Genomic DNA, 22910 nt, shown 5'->3' on the forward strand with positions numbered 1-22910 from the left:
CTCTCTCTCTCTCTCTCTCTCTCTCTCTCTCTCTCTCTCTCTCACACACACACACACACCATTTTTCTTTATATAACACATGATCTAAGAAAAATGATATTTGTATGCATCCTGCAGAACTCAAAATATGAAGCAAAAACATTTTCCTGGATTTTTTAAAATTATTTATTTTGATCATTTTTTCCCCCTTGAATTCATTCCCATTCTGACATGATTTAAATAATCCACATGATTACACAAATAAGTGTAATCTCATAAATAATATTAAATATTAAATAAATAATCATGAATATTAGGAGTGAATAATGAACTATTATCATTAATTCTGTTGATCTTAACATAAGGCAGCGTCATACTTTCGTGTAAACACGTAAATGTAATGGCTGGGATTCATTTTTTCTTTCTTTTTTTCATACAGAAGACCAAAAATCATCTCTGTGCAGAAAAATTAGCTACCAACACAATAGTCACAGACACCTGTTTGAATTTTATATATGGCCAGGACAATAAATATTTGGACATTGTCAAATTGTCATTTTTAGATTTCTGCCACATTACATAAAAATTATATTTAATAATAAAATAATGAGTGTGTACTTAATGTGCAGTTTTAATGTGAATGTATTTATATTAAAGGAGTCAAAAGTATATATATATATATATATATTAAAAAAGTATTACAAAAAGTACAAAAAAGAGTAAATGTAATTATTTTTTTCAATACTTGGTTGGCATTTAACCCACTTGGGTAGGCAGGTCAAATAAAAATTACTTCAATTTTTTATTCAGAATTTATTTATTCCAAATGCATTTATTTATTTATTATTTTTATTTTATTTTATTTATTTATTTAGAACAAGTTAGAGCTTTTGCTAACTTCAGAAACATCCTCCATAAGTGAGATATAAGATTATCAAGGTTGCTTTTTTCAAGTCTAATCAATAAAACACTGAAAAAATCATTTTAGTACCGACACTATACAGCTGATGCACTATTCACATTATAACTCAGCATTAAAAAATTGCATTGATTTCTTGGCCCTTCTGCAGAATCATCAGGATAGACATTTATTTAGTTTATTTATTTTTCATGATTCATTTAAGATGAATAGATCTATTGTCAAGCTCTAACTGAAATGGCCAAGGTAAAAATAAACACTGACTTTTTTTAAAAAAAAGTGTTTATAAACAAACCAACAAACATATATATAGATAGATAGATAGATAGATAGATAGATAGATAGATAGATAGATAGATAGATAGATAGATAGATAGATAGATAGATAGATATGCCAAATATGCTCTTGACCTGTTCTGCCAGCAGGAGGCGCCAAAGGACCACCAACATAAGACTACATCAACTCTATTTACACCAATAAGGCATAACATTATGATCACCTGCCTAATATTGTGGATGTCACCCTTTTGCTACCAAAATAGCCCTGACCCGTCATGCACTGTGCATTCTGACACCTTTCTATCAGAACCAGCATTAACCTCTTCAGCAATTTGAGCAACAGTAGCTCATCTGTTGGATCGGATCACACGGGCAAGCCTTCGCTCCCATTGTGCATCAGTGAGCCTTGGCCGCCCATGACCCTGCCACCAATTCACCACTGTTCCTTCCTTGGACCACTTTTGATAGATACTGACCACTGCAGACCAGGAACACCCCACTAAAGCTGCAGTTTTGGAGATGCTCTTCAAGATGAAAGTCTATTAGTTCTTTGAAAGTTGAAGAAGGTAGATCTATACTTTACAGTCTGTCCTCCAGACATTCCTATAAAGGTTCTGTAAACGTAACGATTAGGAAGGCTATGGAATATGGCAGCTTGTTTTTGCAAACAACTATTGAGCAATGAGTGGGGGCTTTATCATCCTGGATTATGAGAACATTAAAAAAAATGTTTGCACCGTAAGGAACATCTGGTTCTGCCTCATATTTTTTGGTTAAGCAATCACTGGACCTAATAAATCTTCCAAAAAATGGCTTTCCAGACCATTATGGATACCCACTGGCTTGTTAGGAAAACTCTTTCCATTGTTTAACATTTTTTGTGCTTCTTACACCACGTTATGTGTATTCACTCATTCACCTTTGATACAACAGGTTTCTGAATAGCAATGCTTCCAAGAGTTCCACCTTTGTGAGGCTCCAGATGTACAGTTCTTGTTGAGACTGTGTCATTGAGGTGCTTATTCAAATCTGATTAATTATGCCATTGTACATTTGGATCATTTAGCAACAGTCATTGTAAAGTGTCTTTCAGGGACACACCCACTATTTGGCATCTTGGGATCTCTTAATTCATGCTGCTTTGAAATCTCATATATAAAAGTCCTAATTGTCAGAATTCTTGTATAGCTTATCTTAAACATCAGTCTCATTTATACCATAGCAAATTTGAATTCATGTTTCTGTTTGGATATGAAGTGCTGCTGGCTGAAACTGTTAAAGCTCTGGGTTGTTCCACAGCACCTCCAAGTGGCCACTTTTGTGCCCTTGAACAAGGCTCTTAACCCTCTCTGTCCCAGGGTGCTCTTTCATGGCTGACCCTGTGCTCTGACCCCAACTTCCCAACTTAAGCTGGGAAGATTTTTTTTTTACTTTGCTTAAATGTACACGTGACAAACAAAGGCTGCTTCTTCTTCTTCTTTCTTCTTCTTCTTCTTCTTCTTCTTCTTCTTTCTTCTTCTTCTTCTTCTCCTTCTTCTTCTTCTTCTTCTTCTTCTTCTTCTTCTTCTTCTTCTTCTTCTTCAATAACAGTAGTTCAGCTCCCAGGAAAATCACAGGTTTGTATTGATGCACGTGTTTTTAAGACATTATAAATTACATGGGAACTAGTTTGGTAGGTAGATGTTCTTTACAAACATGGAGACGTTTATTTAGCATATTCGAAATAAGCTGCAGGGGTCTTTGAAACAGTTAGAATTGAAGCATTTACTTTAAGAAAGGAAAGTCTTCAGGAATATCGATTATTAGAACACTGTAATGGTAACAGTGACTCCTCTTCATGTCAGGCTGCATCGTACCACCACATTAATGATTATTTACCTATCACAGCATGCACAGTGTGTTTTATTCCTGCCTGCAGTGGTTTTCCATCCTGGATCCGTTCCCATCTTGCTTGATGTGTTCATAGAAAAGGCTGTAGATCCACCGTGAACCAGACCAGGATAAAGGGGGTAATGAAGGTGAATGAATGAAGGGAGATGCAGGTATCTATCACTAGGTGATTAGTCAACTTCCAGTCATGATCCTTTCTTATTCTGGCAGCTCCTGTATGTCCAAATTCTTTTTCAGCCTTGACAGTTTGTAACACTGTTAAGCAGATGATGATGATGATGATGACAAAATTGCATAATGGGATACATACCAAATCTACTGTTGATCATATACGGTATAATTTCAAAATATTTCTGTTTTAATCTTTTGATTGACCTTTTGTTGCAAAGATTTGCAAACATTTTAACATTTAACATTTACTTGACCTGCTATTAAAAACATGGATTACTTTGTTAAGCATTTTTATAAACATTTTAATATTGTAAAGGTACTTTTCTACCTGATCAACCGAACGCTCAAGTTCACTGGGAAAAATAAAACTCCTTTAACTCAACACAAAGGCAGACTGAACCCAAGATCTCAGTTGATCTCCAGCCCCACCGTCTCCATAGGAACAGGCTGTAAACTCAACACTGCTCTATGCAGAGCAAAACAAGCACAGGGGAACAATGAAGACTAATAACTCTTCAAAATATATGAATGCACACTTATGACTGGACTATGGTTGCGCTCCATATATTTGTTATTCTTCATCATGGATAGCTGACGAGTGAATGGGTCGAGAGGTAAGTGTTCATATTTTTCCTACAAATGTAAATTTAAAAAAAGATTTAAGGAGTAATGTGTCAAGAAACTAGCAAAACAATGAGAGTTACTCATTAATCCTCTGGAATGCTTACTGCTGAAGTGCAAAGCATTAAGATAATTCAAACCGTGACTCAACAAATGCACGCATTCTTGTACAATCCTAAAAATCTCCCATCCTTCCACCAGGCTTGATCTACAATTAAAACTTCAGTAATGTGTGAAAGAATGACAGTATTACATATAGACCTTTGAATTTATGGAGAGAAGACTGTGAAAAGACCAAAGCCACACCTCCTCCGTCAGATTCTGGGTTTGTGTAGCTCCTAGGATTACAGCATGAAGATGGAGGAAAGAAGTTTTGTGGATCTGCTCTTCAAAGGGGAGTTGGAAGCAGTGTCCCATGGACTGGAAGATGGACTTTACTCCTGGGAAGAGCTGAACCAGCCTCACAATGCCCAGGGCTCCACTCCTCTTATCAGTGCCTGTCAGATGGGCCTTAACCTGGTAAGTGAATCTTGGTAATTTTGGTGAACTAAAACATACAAAATACATTGAAGTAAATTGGAAGTTAACTGCTGTTGAAGGTGTTATCAATCTCTGTAAAGGAAAGTTGTGATGAGTTTGTTGCCAGCACTTGAAAAATTCCCAACCCCATTAATTCCCCCTGGTATTCTGCATGATGTTGGAGTGTGGGGCTTTGTAATCATTCAACTAAAAAAGTACTAAGTGAGATCAGGCAATGATGTTGGGTGAGTAGGTCTGGGGTTCAGTCGGCGTTCCAGTTATTTCCAAAGGTGTTGTGGTCAGGGCTCTGTGTAGGACACTCGAGTTCTTCCACTTTATATTTGGCAAACCATGTCTTCATGGAGCTCTGTGCTTTGTGCACAGGTGCACTGTCATGCTCGAACAGGTTCGAGCCTCTTAGTTCCAGTGATGGGAAAATGGTACTGCTACAGCATACAAAGACATTCCATACAATCTGCTTGTGCCGTTCTTCCCAAAGGGGAGTTTAGTAGGCATTCACTAAAGAGAGTCAAACGAGAATGCTTTGTTTATAACCATTAAATTGGTTCATAACATACCTAATGATGCCAGTTAATACAGTTTAGGATTCACATAAATAGTCATATGTTGTACTTTGAAAAACAAGTGTCAGGGTAAAATATAATTTGCCTATTACAGCATGGTTAATTAATCCGGTTTCAACATTTATTTTGTACATACATCATCTCTTAGACCTGAGATTCAAAACAAGCACATAACTTCCTGTAAGAGTTCAGGGTCCACTGAGAATAAGGCTCTCGAGTCTCATGCTGCCCTTAATACTCACATGACCAATGATTTCATTATGTAATGCTGAAAACCAAAACAACAGAAGCTTTTCTTATGGTGCTACTTGAACAAGACTAACCTACAATGTAAAAGTAGCTGTTCTTATATTCATGTTTGGATGCAGGTCATGCATTTCCTGTTGGAAAGAGGAGCAGATGCAACACTGTGCAACCACAGCAATCAGACAGCGCTGCATGTCAGTCAGCCAGACCTACAGAAGGAGCTGTTGGCTGCCATGTTGAGACATTTAGCCCACCCTGCTCAGCTCTTAGAGGTCGCCTGGAGGGGGGACATTCACACCCTAGAGCGCCTGCTGGTAAGCAGACCGGTCTCTGACTTCCACTTACCATTTGGCAGGTGGGAAACCCGACACCACCTTCAGATGCTTTTATTTACTGCCACACAATGAAGCACAGTTTAGATACTCTGACAGATTGGAAAGCAGACTTTCAACATTGCCCATCTGCAATTACTTTAAAGACAATACCCCCACCCTACCCCCATAGCCCAAATAGAGGTGCTATATGTGTGACAGTGGAAGGCAATAGAAACCAAGATGTTGCCAAATTAAGTATAAATAAGAACTGATCTACCCTGGCAAACAGATTTGTCGTTGTCTTGTAGATTGAGACAGATTCTGTTGAAGTGAACATCCAGAACCAGAATGGATTGACCCCACTGATGCTGGCAGTGAGGGATGTGGATCTTTTTGAGGGGTTTCAAGGCACCATGGGATGGGACTATGATCCTACCAAAGTAGTGAAGACACTGCTGGCTCAGTCTGCGTAAGGAAACCAAGCTCATTTCATTTCCTTGATAACTGAAATTTTGAAAAGATTGGATAAAACAGGCCTAGGGGTCAATGAACACAGAATTTTGCAGCATAGTAAATAAGTGTACAGAGTGAGGGGGATGCTGGGAAATATTCATACAGGTGGTTCTCAGTCTCGGCCATGGCCATTTACTAACAATAAACTAACACTAACATTCTTCAGAAACATGGACATCCAAGACCGTAAGAGCTGCACGGTTCTTACCTATGTCTCTCAGATCAAGAGCTCAATGAAAGATGAGCTGCTCCGTATCATTTTGGAACATCAAACTCAGTCAGGTGAGATTAGTTTCTTTTCTTAAAAAGAAATTCGAATACATAAGAATTTCAATTTAATCTCAGTTCTACATTTCTGATTCCTGTAAAACTTCCTTAGTGGTTTACTTGCTGACTCATGAAATCTTTTGCATTGTGTTTTTAAAAACAGTGCCTGCACCTGTGGTGCCAGAGTTTCATTTCCCTGCAGAACCCTGTAAAAATTCCCACAGACTCTCTTCTTCACACATGTTCTCAACTTTGGCCAATGTGAGGGTATGACACCTGAAACAAATCATTTTAATAATCTTGATGACATTGGATTCCATCAACTCTTACTATATGTTGCTACATGGCCAAAAGTTTGTGGACACCTGACCATCATAACCAGTTGTGCTTGCTGAACATCCCATTCCAAAACTGGGGGCATTAACATGGAGTCTGCCCCCTTTTAATTTAAGCAGCCTTTATTTGTCCTACATACAGTACATTACCTCACAGTGAAAATCTTTCTACACATATCCCATCCTTGGAGAGTTGGGGTCAGAACACATAGTCAGCAATGATGCAGCAACCCTGGAGAAGGTGGGGTTGGGGGCCTTGCTTAAGGGCATAATAGTGGCAGCTTGGGGGTGCTGGGGCTTGAACCCTGATCTTCAAATCAACAACCCAGAGACTTAAACGCTTGAGCAACCACCACCCTTTACTGATAAAATAACTTCCCCTGTTCTGGTAAGACTTTCCAATAGATATGGCTGTGGAAATTTGTGCTCTTTCAGGACACAAGAGCATAAGCATGAGGTTGTGCTTCCAGTTGATCCCAAAAGTGTTCAGTGGGGTTGAGGTGAAGGCTCTGTGGAGGTCACTCAAGTTCTTCTGCACCAACATCAGCAAACCACATCTTTAAAGTGCTTGCTTTTTGCCTCTTTTGTCATGCTGGAATCGGTTTCCAGTGAATGGAAATGGAATGATATGCAGTTGTGTGCCTTCAACTCAGTGGCAACAGTTTGGAGAAGAAGCACATAAGGATGTGACGGTCAGGTTTTGACAAACCTTTCATATAGTGTGTTTGATATTTCCATAGGGTATAGGGGTAATTGTATTCCATACATTCTACTAGCTACTAAATGACATGCTCTTTTCTGTGTACACAAATGACATGTGCCAATGTCTATGCAGTAGTTATGAATTATAATAACTGTTATTATCTTAGGTAATAATTTGAAGAATAAGTTCCATACATTCAGCACTGAAAAGGAGGCATAAGTGCCTCATCTATATTCAGTCATAGATAGGTCTTCACACATGGGATTGCGTGTATTTCAACACTTGACCTAACACAGAGGAGAGACCCTGTAAAGATGCTCAGAACAGAGAATAAAGTTTATCTCTCTTGTTTGCAGGAAGAAAAGGACCCATATAAATATATTGCTATCCAAGAAGACCACAACAACATCCACCAAGGTGAGACTTGACAATCCCTGTATCCTTTTTAGAGCCAAAAGACAACATGCCAAAGCTCCACCTGCACAGCATTTACAAAAATACAGTAGCTCTCTGTCCTCTCTTTTTCCCTAACCACCCCCTGAGGCTAAAACACACCAGCCTGCCCCTGTCAACACACATCGATACTCACAAACCAGGCCCATCCCACAAAGCAATGGTGACAATGGAAGGGGTGGGACTGACTAAGCAGAGCCACTACTTAGCACAAAACAGCCAAGTGATCTGAGTATGACCCATATAACGCAAAGTGCAACATTTGAAGACACCAAGGGAAATAATTCTTACAAATGAAAAAACTTGTATACCAGATTTTTTAAAAAGTTTAACAGCTATCAAAGAAGGAGACAGGGGTAAGGTTTTAATGTCATCTTTCTTAATATATATGTTTAATATGATTTAAGTATTGTAGTATAGCTTGTTTTGCAAAGATGCTTATTTTAGCTGCATCAGTGATAAATGTATGTAAAGGAAATTTATCCTCAATAAAATATTAGTTGTGATTTTTATCAAAATACTAATGATGAGATGATTTACTGCTTGGGACGGTCTGACCTGCCTTTCAATGTGTCCACAGATAACATCATTGCCTTGTGCTTCCACAGTGCCATGGAGCCCAAGATGTACAGCAAGTCACCTGGGTAAGCCAGCTGAGCACATAGGCATAAATATAATTAGCCCTAATTAGCATTCAGATAATCAGAATTAGCCATCTGGTGGTCAATAAACTATTAAACAGTAGGACAAATAGCACTTAAAGAGCTGCACCTGTGCGTATAAACCCACTACACACTTGAAAAAAAAGGCCCATGCGCATTCAAGTGTCTTGCTCTCACTTTTGCACAAAGACTCCACAGAGGAATACTGTTACAGGTTCAACCAGCTGTCAGCATAAGACCATGTTTCCAGGTCATCCCATTATTCCAGAACAAGAAGAAAGAACATACAGGAATAGTGTGACTATACATTTTCAAAGTGATTTAGAATAAAATACATTATGTCCCATTTTCCCTAGGCACACAACATTACCGAGGCTGAAGGAGATGAATAAATGTTGGACTAAATTTGGCATTCTGTATCCTACATGTGATATTTCAAGGAAAACTTCCTTAGTACCCATACCTCCAGGGGTAACAGAGAAGACCAAATCCATTCTCGAGACGCCTCCGGTACCAAATTTCTCTCAGCTTAGCCAGTCTGCTCCAAGCCTGGCCCTCCTTGATGCAAACTTTCTACTACAAGTACGGACCAACATACACAACAGTAAGTGCCGGGGAAGAATATGAAATGATCACTGTAACTGATGTACTTGATGCATATTACTGATGTAATATTCCAATAAATTACAGGGCTCAGCTCCAGTGATGTTGCAGGACAAAAAGTAAGATGCTTCATACTGGTCTTGCAATTATCTCCTCTGATATTACTTGATTATACACTTATAGTTATATTTTACAAATATATTGGACAATTATATTTTAATATTCAGGATGGACACCCTGTTCCGTGCCCACGCACTCCAAAACATTTGGCTCCCCTTGACCAGGAGTACCGAGACGGGCACGTGCTTTCAAACTTCCAATGTCCACTGGCACCCAAGCTGACCGACCTCTTATCTTTTGGCTCCAAAGGAATAAGAGAGACTTTATCCCGACTGAGCTCCAAGGGATCAAGAGGCAGTGAGGAAAGCAGCTATAGCAGTCAAAGCTCTCTGGATGAAGAGGAAGAGGATGAGAACGGCCCTCAGTTGACAGGGCAGATCTTTGGGACCACAGCGAGAGAACCACATTTTGCCCTAGTAGCACCCTCATCAGCTCAACAACTGATGAATACTGGCATTATAGAACCTACTCATACAAATAAACAGATGCCTAACAAATCTAAATTCATAAGGCATCAAAAACTTGAGTCAAGGCAGGACTCTGTAAGAGAGTTTTACAAAACTGTGAAATCTTTCGAGAGGACTTTAAACAAACAACAAAGAAGTGAAGATCTGGATGTCTGTGAGGAGAATAGGACAATATATTTAGCTGATGTTGCAAAAATGAACAAAAGTGTGGAATTAACAAGGTCTCTCTCAAATGAACTTGATGAACCTAAGGATACTATTACAGAGCCCGAGCCTGGACCTGAAAAAGGACAGTCCAGCTCTTTTGTTGACCCTGAGCAATACCATGTCTCTCCAGTGCATCACAGTCCAGTGGAAACCAACAAAGCCAGCAAGATGACAAGAGCTGAGGAAATAAAATGCAGATCTCACACTAACCAATTAATTATCTTGGACCAAATAAATATAAGACAGGATTATGGTATGTCTAAAAAGAATAGAAGGAGTCAATCATCACAAGTTATAATTAAAGAGAAGGGACCCATATGTAATGATATTAGTGAGGAGAAAATGGAGTGGCCAAAGATGGCACCTATAAATCACGGTCCCAAACTCAAGGATGCACCCCTGAACCGGAGGAGGACTCAAGAATCTCTGCATCAAGGGAGGCTGAGCGGAACCAAAAAGATCTCAAACAAACCCCAAAGTCAAAAGCAACTTCTCAATCGGGATACAAAGAAGACAACAAGGCAAGCTAAAAGGCCGGGAATTTTGGGGACACAAAGAACAAAATCATCTCTGGACTATGTCAGTTATCGGGACATGTTTCTGGAAATCCGTCAGGCAGCTGAAGGACCAGCTATTTTTGAAATGTTTGCCACCCCAGTATACGAAAACCTTAGAGCAGCCAGTTCTGTAGAAAGACCCAAGCAGGTGCAGTCTGCTGCTCAATTTAAGAGACAACCAAGTGGACAACAGAGAGCACAAAAACCTGTGGAAGGTAACAGGAGGAAACAGAAATGCACAACTTCTAAAGGTAAACCACGCAAGAGGAAGGAAACTCAACCACCTGAGCAGCAAAGACACGATCAAGCTATTGATTCAAAACAGAATGATGCCAGTGTAATTCCTGAAATGGCAGACAACAACCAGAAAAGGAAGCATAACCCTCTCACCACTGAGGAAGACTCAGATGATAGATTACAGACTGAAGGTAATCCTGTGCTGTCAATGATCAGAGAAGTTCCTTCAGATACAGATATAGAGCTAGCCTTCCATAATAAGCAAGAAGGTTTATCCAGCTCATTTCAGTCACATCGAACACCGTATCTTAGCATGCAATTCTTCCAAGAGGACATAATCTCAAATGTAATTGAGGATTCCATTGCAGTTCAGCTCCCATCACAGCCCTTGATAAACACATGGACAACTGACAGGACAAAGTCACCTGTATACCAGAAGATTTTAGATGAAGTGGGTGAGGGGCCAGTTACAGACGACTTGCTGAAACGTTTGGCAGAAGAATTAATTTCATTGGAAGAAAAAGAGGTGGAGACTCTAAACTCTGAGAATCCAGAAATGGCAAATGATGCTCTATCAAAATTCAAGGAACTTTTTAGTGAGGTAGACCAATAAAAAACAACTATATATCAGGGTAAATTTAATGCATATTATTAATGTAATCCTTACTAAAAAATATTTTTTATATGGTCTAAAAGGTTACTCCTCTGGACAACCTGCATCATACTGAGAGGTCCAGTGTAGATGACACAATCACATGGACCAAAGGAGACATTCTGGGCAGAGGGGCCTATGGAACTGTAAATGGCTATATAGTCAAACAGTTAAAAAACATAGTGATCATCATATTGTTTATAGAATTAGCAAAATGTAATTGTGACATGCCTCTTCATTAACCCTTGCAGGTATACTGCGGCCTCACGAGTCAAGGCCAGTTGATTGCTGTCAAGCAGGTGACGCTGGATATCTCTAATTCAGACACAGCAGAGAAGGAGTATGAGCGACTGGAGAGAGAGGTAGACCTTCTGAAGAACCTTCATCACCAAAACATAGTGGGGTTCCTGGGCACAGCACTTTCCGGTAACGTAATCAGCATTTTGATGGAATACATCCCAGGAGGCTCCATCTCCAATGTCCTCAATCGCTTTGGACCCTTGCCTGAAAAAGTTTTTGCCCTGTACACACACCAGATCTTAGAAGGTGTGGCTTACCTTCATGATAACAGAGTCATCCATAGGGACCTGAAAGGGAACAACATTATGCTTATGCCCAGTGGAGTCATCAAGCTGATTGATTTCGGCTGCGCTCGTCGCCTTAACCGCATCACACGCAGCGGAAGCCGTAGCGATTTCTTAAAGTCTGTCCATGGTACACCTTACTGGATGGCTCCTGAAGTGATTAATGAAACAGGCCATGGCAAGAAATCAGATATCTGGAGCATTGGATGCACAGTCTTTGAGATGGCCACAGGAAAGCCACCACTGGCACATATGGGCAAGATGGCAGCTCTTTTCTATATTGGGGCCCAAAAGGGTTTAATGCCTTCACTACCTGATGACTTCTCAATAGAAGCTAAAGGGTTTGTGCAAGCATGCTTGACCACGTAAGCAATTCATTTCTTCCACGTTTTCTTTCATGTTTTAAAACAAAAATTGTAATATATACTGTAAAACCTTTAAAAACACATCTGATCAGTACTGTAAATGGTATCCTATTTCTAATTCTATTTAATCACAAAGAAACAAACTACTGAGACTTGAGAACTGAGGGATTTTTTTTTAATTGAGCCTGATTTTACTCTTCTTTACAGTGATCAGAAACAGAGACCATCAGCAGAAGATTTATTAAGGCATCCTTTCGTCTTTCACCTCCAGCAGTCTGCGAGTAGCAAGCTTTCAAACATTCACCATTAACCTCAGTAGAAAAAGTGAAAATGTTCAAATGAATGTGCCAATGTGTTCATGTAGCTTCAAGTCGTGAAGGGAAGCATCTATGTTAATACCTGTGGTTATATAGGACACTTTATCTTTCACTTTTTACCTGCTAAAGTAATGTGAACAACTGTTTGTTACCCACATGAGCATTTAGAAAGTGTTTGTATACTAAAATCTTAATGAATCATACAGGCATGCCTGAACTGTATAATTCAATATTGCTTTTTCATATTATGTCCAAAATAAAAAGTTGTGATTATTAACCAGCCCTTACTGACAGAATTCATAATATCCAACACAATCCCTTTTAAATCCTACATGGCCAAGTAAAGCCATGTACGAAATTCACTGAAAACAAAGACAGAGCCTGAGGTTGAAGTAGTGGAAACCATGTGATTTATTGTTAGAATTTAATTGAAATGAAGAGGGATCAAAAAAATCTAGATGTGAAGCTTTGCACTTGCCTTGCTTAAACTTGTGTCTAAAAGTAAAATGCCTCACAAGGTGCTTGCTGCACAAAGAAAAAACTGAATGCATGTACACAAAAAAAAATCCATGGAAGAAACAGACCGATGAAAGACTGAAACACTGACAGACCAGGCCTGGTCACCTCTTATCCAACATTAATTATTCAAACATATCTTATTTATTTACAGCTTTGTACAAGTAGGCTACAGAGTCAAGCCAGGAAAAAATTTAAATGCACTTCACAGCAAAGGTTATGTAAACTTCATAGCACTATACTTGTCCTTATTTGATATTTATTTTTCTCCATTTTTTTGAGGCACAGCCTTTGGCATCCAGCTTAAGTTCATATTGGAGGTCACAAAAAATTGTATTAATAACAAGCTGCACAGCCTCAGACAGCCTCATGCCAGGTGATTGGTGGATTTCCTAGCATGGTGTTGGAACCTTGCCTTCGTACGACAGCCATGCACGACACAGGCTCTCGCGTCTGATTCTTATAGCAATTCACATACATCTCCAAAATATAATACAAGCAGCGCCAAACCTGAGTATTTATAGTATAGCTATTTTTAACATACAAAAATGTATGTACGCTTATCTCCACTCTCTGTAAACGGCGCTCTCCGTCATCCCTTTGATGGCTGAAACATGCACGTCGTTCATACAAGGTAGCAAAAAAAACAAAAAAAAACACCCAACATAAAGGTAGCGTGTTTACAACTACGCAACAAAAGAAAAACACTCATTTTAACGCCTCACTAATGACCACATCTATCCAAACAAATTCTGGGACGTGCGCCAGGTAATGAGGGGTCAGGATTTGTTCAGTGTCTTACAGTTAGTGTTATATAAATTATAAAATGGGGGAAATAATTGCACATTGCTTGCCTTACAGCATTCTTAATTTTAACCTGTGGAGAACATATTTGCACCAAGATGGCCCCGTAACACCACCACTCGGAAATATGGAACACAAAGCAGCAATTACACATTTATTTTTTTATCTTCTATCAAGGATGAACCTTGATGTCCTTCTCACCAGGCTCACAAGTTCATTCTGTGGGCACTTAACAGCAATTCAGCCATGCTGAACGAGTCCTTGTAGTTTGCGTGGAGGCTCTCAAGACCACGGCTCTCCGCTGAATCCTTGTCCACCTGCTGTGCGACATAGAGAAGAAAAGGGAAGGAGGTTAAGAACACAGCTGAGAGATGAGATGCACTGCTGTGCAGAAGAAAGAGGTGAGGAACTACCTGTAGCTGGCTTGGAGCTTTTGCTCTTTTTTGAGCGGTGATTATGGCTGCCATCGGTGTGTGTCCTCTTATGCGAAGAGCTTGAGCCCTGGCCTGCGCTGGCCCCCTCACCACCGAGGGTCACAGGGCTCCTGAGGGCGGAGCCGCTGTGCGAGTGTGGATTTGAGTGACCATGTTTTTGGTGGTGCCGATGCTTCTCCTTGCTCACTAGTGGACTGGAATGCTTGCTTTTGCTTGCTCCTTCATCTGACGAGCTGTGGCGCTCTGAGGAAACCTTGATCTTCATCTTCAGCTCCTCCTTACTTGCTCCACTTTTCTCAGCCTGGACTGGAAGACGGAGCTTTAGCGAGCTCCCTTTCTCCCGTTTGTCCCCTTGGACTTTGTCTTGACCTGTTACGGGAAGTTTCATCTTTATTGGCGAGCTGGTAAAGGCGCTGCTGCTGCTGCTCATGCCCTGCTGCTCGTGAGCATAAGGCTGTTGTGGCTTTCGGGGCTCGCCCTGGCTGGAACTCCCGTACGAATCTCTGGCCTCGGATTCCGTGCTCGGTTGCTCTTGCCTGCGTTTCTGTGCCGCTAGATCGGCCGTGCGCTTCTCCTTGTATTTTTCCAAGGACATTTTCTGCGGCTGGGATGTAGGTGGAGCCGGGAACAGGGAAGATTGGTGTTTGTTGGCCTTGTGTTCATGTTTGACCCCGGTAAACTCTGCGCTTTTGTCAGGCCGGTGCGGGTGCAGAGGAAGCTGTTTGAGAAGGTACGAGTCTGAGCGTGCTTGGTCTTGAGGCCAGTCACTAGGGGCTGTGAAAGTGTACGAAGTGCCTTGCACAGTGCTAGCTATATGGTCCAAAGGAAGCCCACTGCATTGGAGGGAAATAGGAAGTGATGTAGAAGCTTTAGAAAAGGTCGCGTTTGCCGTAACTCCAGAAATGGCGTCTACCATCAAGTGGTCAGGGGCTAGCGAGGGGCCGGGAAAAGAGCTGCTCTCTGACGATGGCCCGTCTGTTTTGGGTTTCTTGGCAGCTTGTGTTGCCTGAGGGGGAAAACAATCTTAAATATTGTACTTAAAATGATATGCAAATCATTCTTAAAAAAAAAAAAAAATCATACACACGGAATTAATTACCCTCCAGTTTCGAATCCTCTTTAACTTACTGGGAGTCTTCTCCAAAATCTGAAGGAACTCGTGTGTCAGTTCTGCAGGAGTAGATGTTACACCTCAGCTTCGGTGCATGTAAACATCTTACGTGATGCGATCTCTAGAAACAGATCCACTCACCATCTAGGAGCTCAAGTGTGACTGAACCGTCCACATACTCCCACCAGTGTTTGCCGTCAGTAGAGACAGGGATCTCCCAGTTAGACCACTTGCAGGCTAAGTGAATGCACACACAAGCAATGACTGTGGGCCTGTACTGCAGGCAGAACGTGGTGAGGTGGAGGCTGCATGGAGAAGAGGTGGAAAACAAAGAGAGAGCAGACCTTCATCAGCCACAGGAGACTCTTAAAGGAGGCTCTTTAACACATTTACACATCTGTAAACTTTAGGTTGAAGAGGATAAAGACTCAAAACACTGCTTTGTGCAAACAAAATCATCTGGACACGTCACACTGTGTAATTAGAGTGTTTAAACAGAAGAACAGGAGAAACGCTGGATTGAGTTACATCAAGGATTATTAAAAACAGTAAAATCTGAGATTATCTGGTGTAAGGGCTGGGTGATGTACAGAAATATGCATCATTACTCTGCTCATTTATTTATTCATTACAATCACAATCCAGATTATTCTAGTAAGCACCTTTTAGTTTTCCAATTTGTAAGATATAGATACAAATATAAGTGAAACTAATTATTTGGGTAAATAATAGCTGGTCTGAGTGATCTCATCGGTCAAGGATGTCAGGCATCTCGGATATCTGACCGCATCATTTAATCACCCAGCCCTATCTGAGACACAAAACCCATGAGGTTTAAATACGTTTCAATGCTGTACAGTACAATAAAAACAAATGACTCAGCAAAAAAACAAAAACAAAAACAAATAAATAAACAAGTGTGTACTTGAGAGCATTAAATATACTAGACATTCATGTCTTTCCAAAAGCCATGCAATAATTGTCCTGAAAAGAGCAAAAATGTTTACATGTTACAAAAGGAGGTGGTTTTAAGCACGTTATAGTTACCATCCATATATTTACCATAAAGTCCAAAGACAGTGGAAGTATTTTTTCACTAGATTTCAGTTCCACCATCATCATCATCATCATCATTTAAAGCATACAAACACTGCAGACATCCGAAAACATGTCAGGACAAACACACCAAAATTTCTTATGTTTAAAAGTTCATGCTGCTGAAATTGCAAAATGAGTACCTATACTTGAAAACTGAGTCATGGTAAAAGTTGGATGGTAACACTGTGCCTGGAAAAAAGATCAATGTTTGGAAATGGGACTACTGATGAGCCTCTCAAACACTTATTAAAGACTCTGTGATGACTGGAGCTGTAGAGATGATCTTTAAATATAATTACATTTAACATGGATATCCTCCTTCAGAGCTAAAGCGTGGGAACATTCGGAGTAAAGTGGAAGAATGAATTATCCCAGTAAACATGTGCTAATAAGAATATTAATAATCGTACAAGGAATACATTTACAAGGTGTCTGTGTCAATACGACAAAATAGTTTAGTTTTGTTAAGATCATTGGAAAACAATATGAAATGTTACGGTGCGGTATCATAACATTTCAGTCGACTTCAGAATTTGATCATTAAGCATTCAATCGAGTGCCTATATCTTGCTCTGAGAAATTCAATTATTCGCTTTTTATCTCTGCCAGCGTATGTGGAATAAACAGCCAATCGGGCCGCAACCTTCAAGATTCGAAATCTTGAAATAGCCGTGAAAGTATACAGGAAGTCTTAGGTCATAGATTTACCAATTCATCGAATTCTTCACAAAAGAATGCCTGAATGTCCCACACACCCCTTCTAACTGCAGCATAAATATGCTTAAGGTAAACATGCAAATCAAATCATTCAAAATATATTCTGAATTTGAATAATTTTTATTTGCAAACCCCAATTTGCTGTGAGCAAATGAAATCCAACATGGTTCCTGCACATTTAGAGTGTTAAAAAAAAAACATGCTCTTTTAATGATATTACAATTACCAAAAGTCTATATTGGCACACCAATATAAGGAGATTAAAAATGATAGAAAATAAATAATTATGTATTGTCCCACATCCAAACATTGCGTGATTTTAAACAAGAGATAGAAATAGCCCCAAATAACACAAACATACTGAGTAAAATCCTAGACAAATATTAAAAGCACGTCCCTGAACGGTAAATTAATCACAAACATTCGACACAGGAAGCTCTATGAGCAACCCGTTGAGGACCTTTACACAACTGGACACTGTTTTAAATCTGGCAGGAATTTAATGTGAATCAGACAGGTTTAATTTGAACCCAATCGATCAGTTGCGTAATTCATAACATTTCATTTCTTTTCTTCAATTATATTTTGATTCTTAAAACAGGTCCTTAATGGGTTTTCTCTAAATTAAACAACAAGAGTCAAAAAATAAAATAAAATAAATAAACACATGGTAAAAACAAGTATCAACACCAGATGTATAAGGAATATCAGACAAATTATCAAGCAGCTGACCAAAAAAAGTTTCAAAAAAAAAAAAAAAAATATTTAAAGGGGTCTGGGGACTTACCTTGAGGCCTTCTATGTAATGTTTACATCTGTGTAATCTTTAGCTGCTATTCAGGCTACCAAAGTGTCTTTTTTTTAGACAAATGCACTTCTGTAACCAAGCAAACGTGAGGTTCAAGAGCACCACTACACTTCGCATTGTGCATTTGACCCCTCTGTGCCAACAGTGATCCCTCGTACAATACACCGCACTGCGACCGGGGCCGGTACCGCCTGGAACCTTCCCTCCGGTTACCGAGAGGGAAGAGGCGTCCCAGAAACCACTGGCGCATTGAGGGTGTCGGACACTTTGAGGGGAACCTGCAGTAAAGGAAGCTATAGTGTGCAGTCACAGTGCAACAAATGAGGTTCAGGATAACAACCTGTTGGTAGCCATGAAATAGGAAGTCTGTGCCAGATCCTTGCTTGCTGTGGAGGGGAAAGACAAAAAAAGAAAGAAAAGAAGACAGTGTATTAGACTCCCAAAACTGAGCTGTATCATCCTGAATATTCTCTTTAATACACAGGGGTTACCTCTCCTTGTACTGTACTTCATGCTTAGCTCAAATGGTTTGTCACACAAACACTTGTTAAGTATGCTTACAGCTAACATTTGTGGGGGAAAGGTGTAGAGACCGTTAAAAAAAAGGGGTTAAGGAACAAAGTCTCTACCTCGAACTAGTTGGGAACATTTCACAACATCAGTATGAGGATGCTCAATAGTTATTTCAAACCCTGCAACAGAAAGCGCATTAGCGTCAAATACGACTCCAATTCAATGCAAGAACAGTCTCCAATTCATCAGAGAGAGAGAGAAAAAAAAGAAGAGATAATGCATACACTAAAATGAAGCCTAGAGACTGAATAGTAGAGAGCTAGCAGAGCTAGGCATGTGCTGATATTCTAAGTGATTTTCACACACTAGTCCACTAATACATTCACTAGATGACAACATTGTGTTTGGAGAGCTTTTACATCCAGTAGGTTTTGTTTAAATTAGCTGTTACCACTCCCATGTCTTGTGAGTTTTGTTTAACTGTATGCATTCATCCAATTGGTAGATTTTTAAGCAAAACCTTTGTTACTGGCCGAACATGATACTCTAACACCACCAATCACAAGTCGCTCTCGACCAGAGATTATCCTTTACTATGTATGAGCGTGTCTGTGATGCCTAAAAACGGCTTTACGGAGACACTAAACTGATTTCGGCTTTGACCTGCCAAGTTTCTTTTCATGTCTCAAGTGAGAAATTTAATAATGCATCATATTTGGTTATATTTCGAAGAACTGTCGTGCGTAAAGTGACGACGGATTGTGAAACGCACAATTTGTTGATATTGCAACATTTACCATTTTACATTTACTGATTTGGGAGTCGTCTCGTTAAGACGTGACATCTTTCATTTCCAATCACTTGAAGCTTCGGTAAACAGTGACAGGAAGGGGGAAAAATAATTCTAAAACACTTCTATATCAGCACGTGCCTACTTATAACAATACAGAATAACATGCAGAAATCATAAGCCCTGTATTAACTTCACATCTCATTAACCTTTAGCATTTATCCTATTACAGAGGATTTATATCTATCGCCCATACACCCATGATTATAAAAAAAAAAAAAGTCAGGTTGATTGAAATGCTCAGTAAAGAGGAAACTATGTGAGTGTGGGTTTTAGCACAATGTAGCTGTCGCTGGCTTTCAACATACTTCATTCATCCTTACACAGACTTCCACTTACCTAAAGTCTGCAGCACTATGGTTTCAAGTATCACCAGCTCTTGAGCTTGCTGGAGGTACGCCTGAAGTTCAATAGACAATCATTACATAATGCCTGTAATGTGTCTTTCCTCATAAGCTTTAACCCACAGTATCATCCACCACTCTGTTCATGGGCTGTGACAGTCGTGGCAGCTTATTTAAGCTTTCTGGAAACTCATTACGAGTGCTTGTTTTGTTAGACCCCGATAGCTCATTTGTGGGGTTTTTTTTTTGTTGGGCGCCATAAGAACTGGCATCAAACAGACTGAGCATTTATTCGAGAGTGGACATAAGAAATAAATGTCTTAACATGTGAGGAGATATAAAAAAAAAAAAAATAATGAAAAAAAAAATAAAAATGAAAGAATACAGAGAATTACCCTGACTTACATTACTCTTTGTGTCTAAAGGAGCCTCTTGAGGGTTTAAACAGGCGTGTGCCACTTTAATGACGTGTTCAAGTTTCCGGGGTTGCTCCTCGACTTTTGCCGCCAAGAATAACGTAGTCGGAGAGATGATCTTCGAGAGAAGGTAAACAAAAATAAACAGACCATATCCATGTATATTTCAAAGATGTTGAAATCTATTAAGCTGTGTTCACACCAGAAAGTGACAAATCGTGTCTCGTGAGCGTGTCGTGACTGTAGTCGCTTGTGGGTGCCCACTGTATAGCTTTTATAACCTTCTTAATTTCGACTAGAGATCATAATTTGAATTCAAGCACATTACTCTGTGCATTAACCAGTGTGAAAACGTCTCGGGGGTTTTATTTACACATTACATCCTAGGCTTCAGATATCGAACTCGCACATCTTTCGGACGAATCGTCGCTTGCTGGTGTGAACATAGGGTCAGTGTTAGGAGCTGGGCTTCGCTGGAGGAAATGAGAGACTTACATTTCTGTGGAACTTGGTGAACGAGTGGTACATATAAAACCTGTGCATGTAAACAATTGCAGTATTTATGGTTAGTTGCGAGCTGGGATGAGAATTAAGGAAGAGACATTGATTTGAGGAGACACAACGTTAAGAAAACCACACACCACTCAACATCACACATTAAACTAAACTAAATTAAGGGTCTTCAGATCACCTGAGACAGACAAGGCATGGTCTCTGTACGTACTCACTGCCTCATATGTAACCATGACAACGAAAAAAAAAAATTACAACTTCCTTTTTGAAAATCATGTCACTCCGACTTGTTTTTATTATTGAACTAAAACATTTCATTGGAGTATCATGAGGATGTGTAGACGGGATGAAAATCAATCAAACAAATAAAGCTTTATCGTGCCAGTGAGCTTGAGTTAAGACGGTGTTGTGACAAAATGTTCTGCCAAATAAAAACAAGACGAGAAAATGAGGCCTAGTCAAACGAAAACGCGCCATTAGCGCCCCAGCCTGTGCCACCTGACCGAGCTGAAGCTACCTTAGCCCAGACAGTTTAGGTCAGGATACACATTGAGCCTCTGTCCCATATCCTGGATGAGATTTGCAGCTTGTTGCCGGTAAGAGAGCTCTCTGTCGGGCTCTACTCCGCACCGGCGAGACGGCGTCGTCTCCAGCTGCTCCCGGGAGAAAAACCATTTGCTTGATGATCCCCGGTGCGCCGCCATTGCTCTCCAACAATAACAGTCGTACACAACGTGTCAACGTCACCACGCACTACGCTTATCCGTCATCCGGCGCATGGGAAATGTAGTCTTCCGAGCAAGTCACGTGACACACGCCAGGTCCGATGTTGCAGGGATGACGTGTTTTTGTAGGCCAGCTCGGAAGCTATCTTCACCCTGGTTCCTTTAACAAAAGCCTTTTGGATCATTTTTTTGGATAAAATGTTATCATTCTTACACGTTTTGTTCATCAAAATAATCTTCATGAATGAACGCAGCTTTTTATGAATTTATTTTTATGAATATATATATATATATATATATATATATATATATATATATATATATATGTATATGTATATATATATATATATGCCCAAAAAGACTGAGACATATAAAGAATATATGTTCTGTATCTTCATAAATAACAAGGCTCATTTTCAAAATTAAATTTTGAATGTAAAAATTTGTTGGAGGGATATATCTCATTTAAAACTTTAAACTGTTTATTTCTTAATATTTGACAAGGGTAGCAGGACTGGATGATATGTTGTCTTATATATTTGTTAGTGCCGAGTTTATTCTCTATCTCAACATATAATAAGGGAAGGAGTGCAGTAATTTTAGAGTAGGAAAGGGAACGCTTTGGATGACAGGCAAATCCGTGTTTTAAAGTAAATGAACTGTAATTTAACATATCACCAGTCTGATCTATTAAATCCAACACTGACCAAATATTTCTATTTACCCAGTCCTCATAAAATAGGGATTTGTTTCTGTGTAAAATATATTTGTTATTTCATATTGGAGTGCTGTGAGGTGTAAAATTGTGTTTCCAGCATAATAAGACTTGTTGGTGGAATACTGATAATCTCACTGGACGTTTGGATAAATCAAAGTCACATTTCAGAAGGAGACGGATACCACCCACTTTACGAAACAAAGCTGAAAGCACTGCATACCAAAAGCTCTCAGTATTACCTAAAAACATTTGAAGCCACTTAAGTTTTAACAAAGTATTCATACTCTCAAATTCAATTACATTCAGACCACCTCCTTCGTACCATTTGATAATATCAGATTTTCTAATATAATGAGTTTTGTGCCTCCAAATAAAATCATACATTTTTTGATTGCTTGTTTTTATAACAACTGAAGAGGGAGCTAAAGCAAGAGCTGGATAAGTCAGTCTAGATAGATATACAACTTTAGATAGAAGAATTCTCCCAAAAATTGATACATCTCTCTGTAACCAGCTTTTTGTATTTTATTTTCAAATTTTTCTTTCATGCTAATCTTCAAATCTCTGGAAATAGAAATGCCTAGACAAATCTCGAATGGGGTGTAGGGCCAAAAGTTCACATTTTTTTAAATTTAGTTGAAGGCCTGATGCTTTAGAAAAGGAATTGATTAGAGAGAAAGCCAGAGGAATTTGGTCTTTGTTTTGAGGCTGTAGTAGATCCATTTTCCTGTTCGGCGTGATGATGTTCCTCAACGACTTCTGTAGTCCTGTTTAGCCAC

The 22910-nt window shown here is 39.5% G+C and overlaps 2 protein-coding genes across 5 annotated transcripts; one reads left to right on the plus strand and one right to left on the minus strand.

Moving 5' to 3' along the window:
- The first annotated feature begins 3677 nt into the window (after positions 1–3677).
- Positions 3678–12721, plus strand: map3k19 (mitogen-activated protein kinase kinase kinase 19). 4 transcript variants are annotated; one of them, XM_058392047.1, is made up of 14 exons: positions 3678–3852; positions 4061–4378; positions 5331–5522; positions 5831–5991; positions 6202–6317; positions 6466–6569; positions 7697–7757; positions 8374–8437; positions 8812–9059; positions 9146–9177; positions 9286–11247; positions 11343–11444; positions 11550–12247; positions 12455–12721. In XM_058392047.1, exons 2-14 carry the CDS (start codon positions 4211–4213, stop codon positions 12555–12557), a joined length of 4011 nt encoding a protein of 1336 aa, XP_058248030.1. In that variant the 5' UTR covers positions 3678–3852; positions 4061–4210; the 3' UTR covers positions 12558–12721. The 4 variants fall into 4 exon arrangements, with proteins under 4 accessions (XP_058248030.1, XP_058248033.1, XP_058248032.1 ...); XM_058392050.1 differs by having other exon boundaries at positions 8896–9059; XM_058392049.1 differs by having other exon boundaries at positions 6466–6563.
- A 230-nt stretch (positions 12722–12951) lies between these two features.
- On the minus strand, positions 12952–21426 carry ccnt2a (cyclin T2a). Its single transcript, XM_058392051.1, is given in 10 exon segments — positions 12952–14229; positions 14231–15324; positions 15418–15488; positions 15571–15734; positions 18393–18438; positions 18682–18744; positions 19755–19815; positions 20165–20293; positions 20671–20752; positions 21235–21426. Coding segments are annotated over 10 exon segments (2007 nt in total). The 5' UTR covers positions 21393–21426; the 3' UTR covers positions 12952–14090.
- Positions 21427–22910: the final 1484 nt, after the last annotated feature.

This window comes from Hemibagrus wyckioides, linkage group LG06 (assembly GCF_019097595.1).
Source record: "Hemibagrus wyckioides isolate EC202008001 linkage group LG06, SWU_Hwy_1.0, whole genome shotgun sequence".
Lineage (NCBI taxonomy): Eukaryota > Metazoa > Chordata > Actinopteri > Siluriformes > Bagridae > Hemibagrus > Hemibagrus wyckioides.